General features: G+C 33.2%; 1 protein-coding gene across 1 annotated transcript; it reads right to left on the bottom strand.

Moving 5' to 3' along the window:
• Positions 1 to 474: 474 nt before the first annotated feature.
• On the bottom strand, positions 475 to 900 carry LOC133839996 (cofilin/actin-depolymerizing factor homolog). Its single transcript, XM_062271648.1, has one exon. It carries the CDS (start codon positions 898 to 900, stop codon positions 475 to 477), a length of 426 nt encoding a protein of 141 aa, XP_062127632.1.
• Positions 901 to 1823: the final 923 nt, after the last annotated feature.

Raw genomic sequence — 1823 nt, 5'->3', positions numbered from 1 at the left:
TCCAATAAAGGCTTTTCTTTTATTTTTTTTTCCCAACTTATATCATAATGAAAGTTTCTTAAATATTGTAGTTACTTCTTTCTTTCTTCTTTCTTTCTTTCTTCTTTTCTTTTTCTTTCTTTCTTTTTCTTTTAAGTTCTTTCCATAAGAGATACATTTCATACTACAAACGACCACAAAACGGCATCTAAATAAATTATTTTCATCACTTTTTCTTTTAACTCAAAATATGCCAAATGTTCCATAATTAATTTTAGCTCTTTTAGCAATAATGACATTCATTTTAAAGCCTTTTATTCAAACACTGAGGAATTCAGTTTGCAAAACTTTTTATTTATTTATTCCTAAAATCCACATAAAATTTCAAATTACGTTACTCACATATCTAACTAACGCTACCTAACAGCAATTGTTTAAAAGCTTCACAAAACTAAATAAATTGACTTTTCTCTCTTCTCTCTTCCTCTCGCCAGTTCAGTGAAAATGCTCTTCGATCGCAGCCCGTGATAATTCTATAGTTTCGCGAACCGTCTTGTAATAGTGTATGCCCTTTAGCTGATCCATAAATGGGTGCAAGTAGCTCAGATAGAGAATCGTTCCTTTAGGCTTAGCACTACTAGGACACCAGGAAAGCAGCACCAGCTTCTCTCTCTTCAATTCCTGCTGCGTGACGTCACAGACTCGCGTATATTCCAGATCGAAGAGACCATAACGACACTCCGTGGGTCCATTTCGCATTAGATCTTCCAGGAATTGTTTAAAGTCACTTTCTCTGGGTCCGATAGTTTCTACCTCAATCAAAGCATCAGAAGCAATGCGAAAGATAATGTAGCGATACTTTTTGCTCTTTCGTATCGCCTCATAGATCTCTAAACCTTCATTGCTGCACTTGATGCTCATTGCTTAATCCAAATATATGAAAAAGGAAACTACAAACTAAATAAACGGTAACAATTTTGGCTTCTGTGTGGAAAAATGAATGATATTTCTGAAAATGACTATCACAAAAATAAAACAAACTATTCGCCCCCAAAGCTCACTCAGTTGTGTGTGTGCTGGCAAAACAAACCTCATTCGAAAGCAAAGCTAACCGAAAAAAACTGCCAACAACTTGAAAAGTTTCAGTCTACTTCCCTCGTTCCTCCCCCAAAATGCTTTCTTTCAATATAGTTGGTTTACATAGTTTTCGTAACAGTTTTCCTTGCTCGATTCCATTCACTTTTTCAAGTGTTAACTAACGCTCAAGGAGGCTGTTCAACCTTTTTTTTTGGAGTGCACAAAAGTTCATTTGATTTGCAAAGTTTGTTAGTCCAAGAACGCAATGAAAAAAAAATATTGAATGATATAATTGAACCTTGAAGTGTGCATAGCAAAGAAAAATGCGAAAAACTGTTGATGCTTGAAACTTAAACCATGTTAAATGTTCCATAACTATTTTAATTACTTTGAGCTGCAAAAAATGTGTCATGCTGTAGGAGAAAGCAATTCGACAGTTGTCTAGGAATGTCATAGAATCATCGAAAAACATTTGCAGTAAAGTTAATTGAGCTTATTGGTTACGGTAACATGTTTAAACTTTTGTTTTCAAATCGTTTTTCGTTTTTGCTTATTTTCCTATAGTTAAAAATGGTAATTGATACATTTTATTTATTTTATATTTGTGAATGAAGATAATTAGGTAGATTTTATGTTATTATTTGTTAGTTTCTTCTTAAACAAAGAAATGCAAAGTAAAGTGCTATGATTTTGAAATTGAAGGAAATAAAGGTTATACATATGCCGCGCTTAAAGTCTTGTTAGTTCAGCCAAACAACAAATGTGTA

Source organism: Drosophila sulfurigaster, chromosome 3 (genome assembly GCF_023558435.1).
Source record: "Drosophila sulfurigaster albostrigata strain 15112-1811.04 chromosome 3, ASM2355843v2, whole genome shotgun sequence".
Classification (NCBI taxonomy): Eukaryota; Metazoa; Arthropoda; class Insecta; order Diptera; family Drosophilidae; genus Drosophila; species Drosophila sulfurigaster.
The sequence above is the reverse complement of the archived record's forward strand: the minus strand, read 5'-3'. Positions and strand labels throughout refer to the sequence as shown.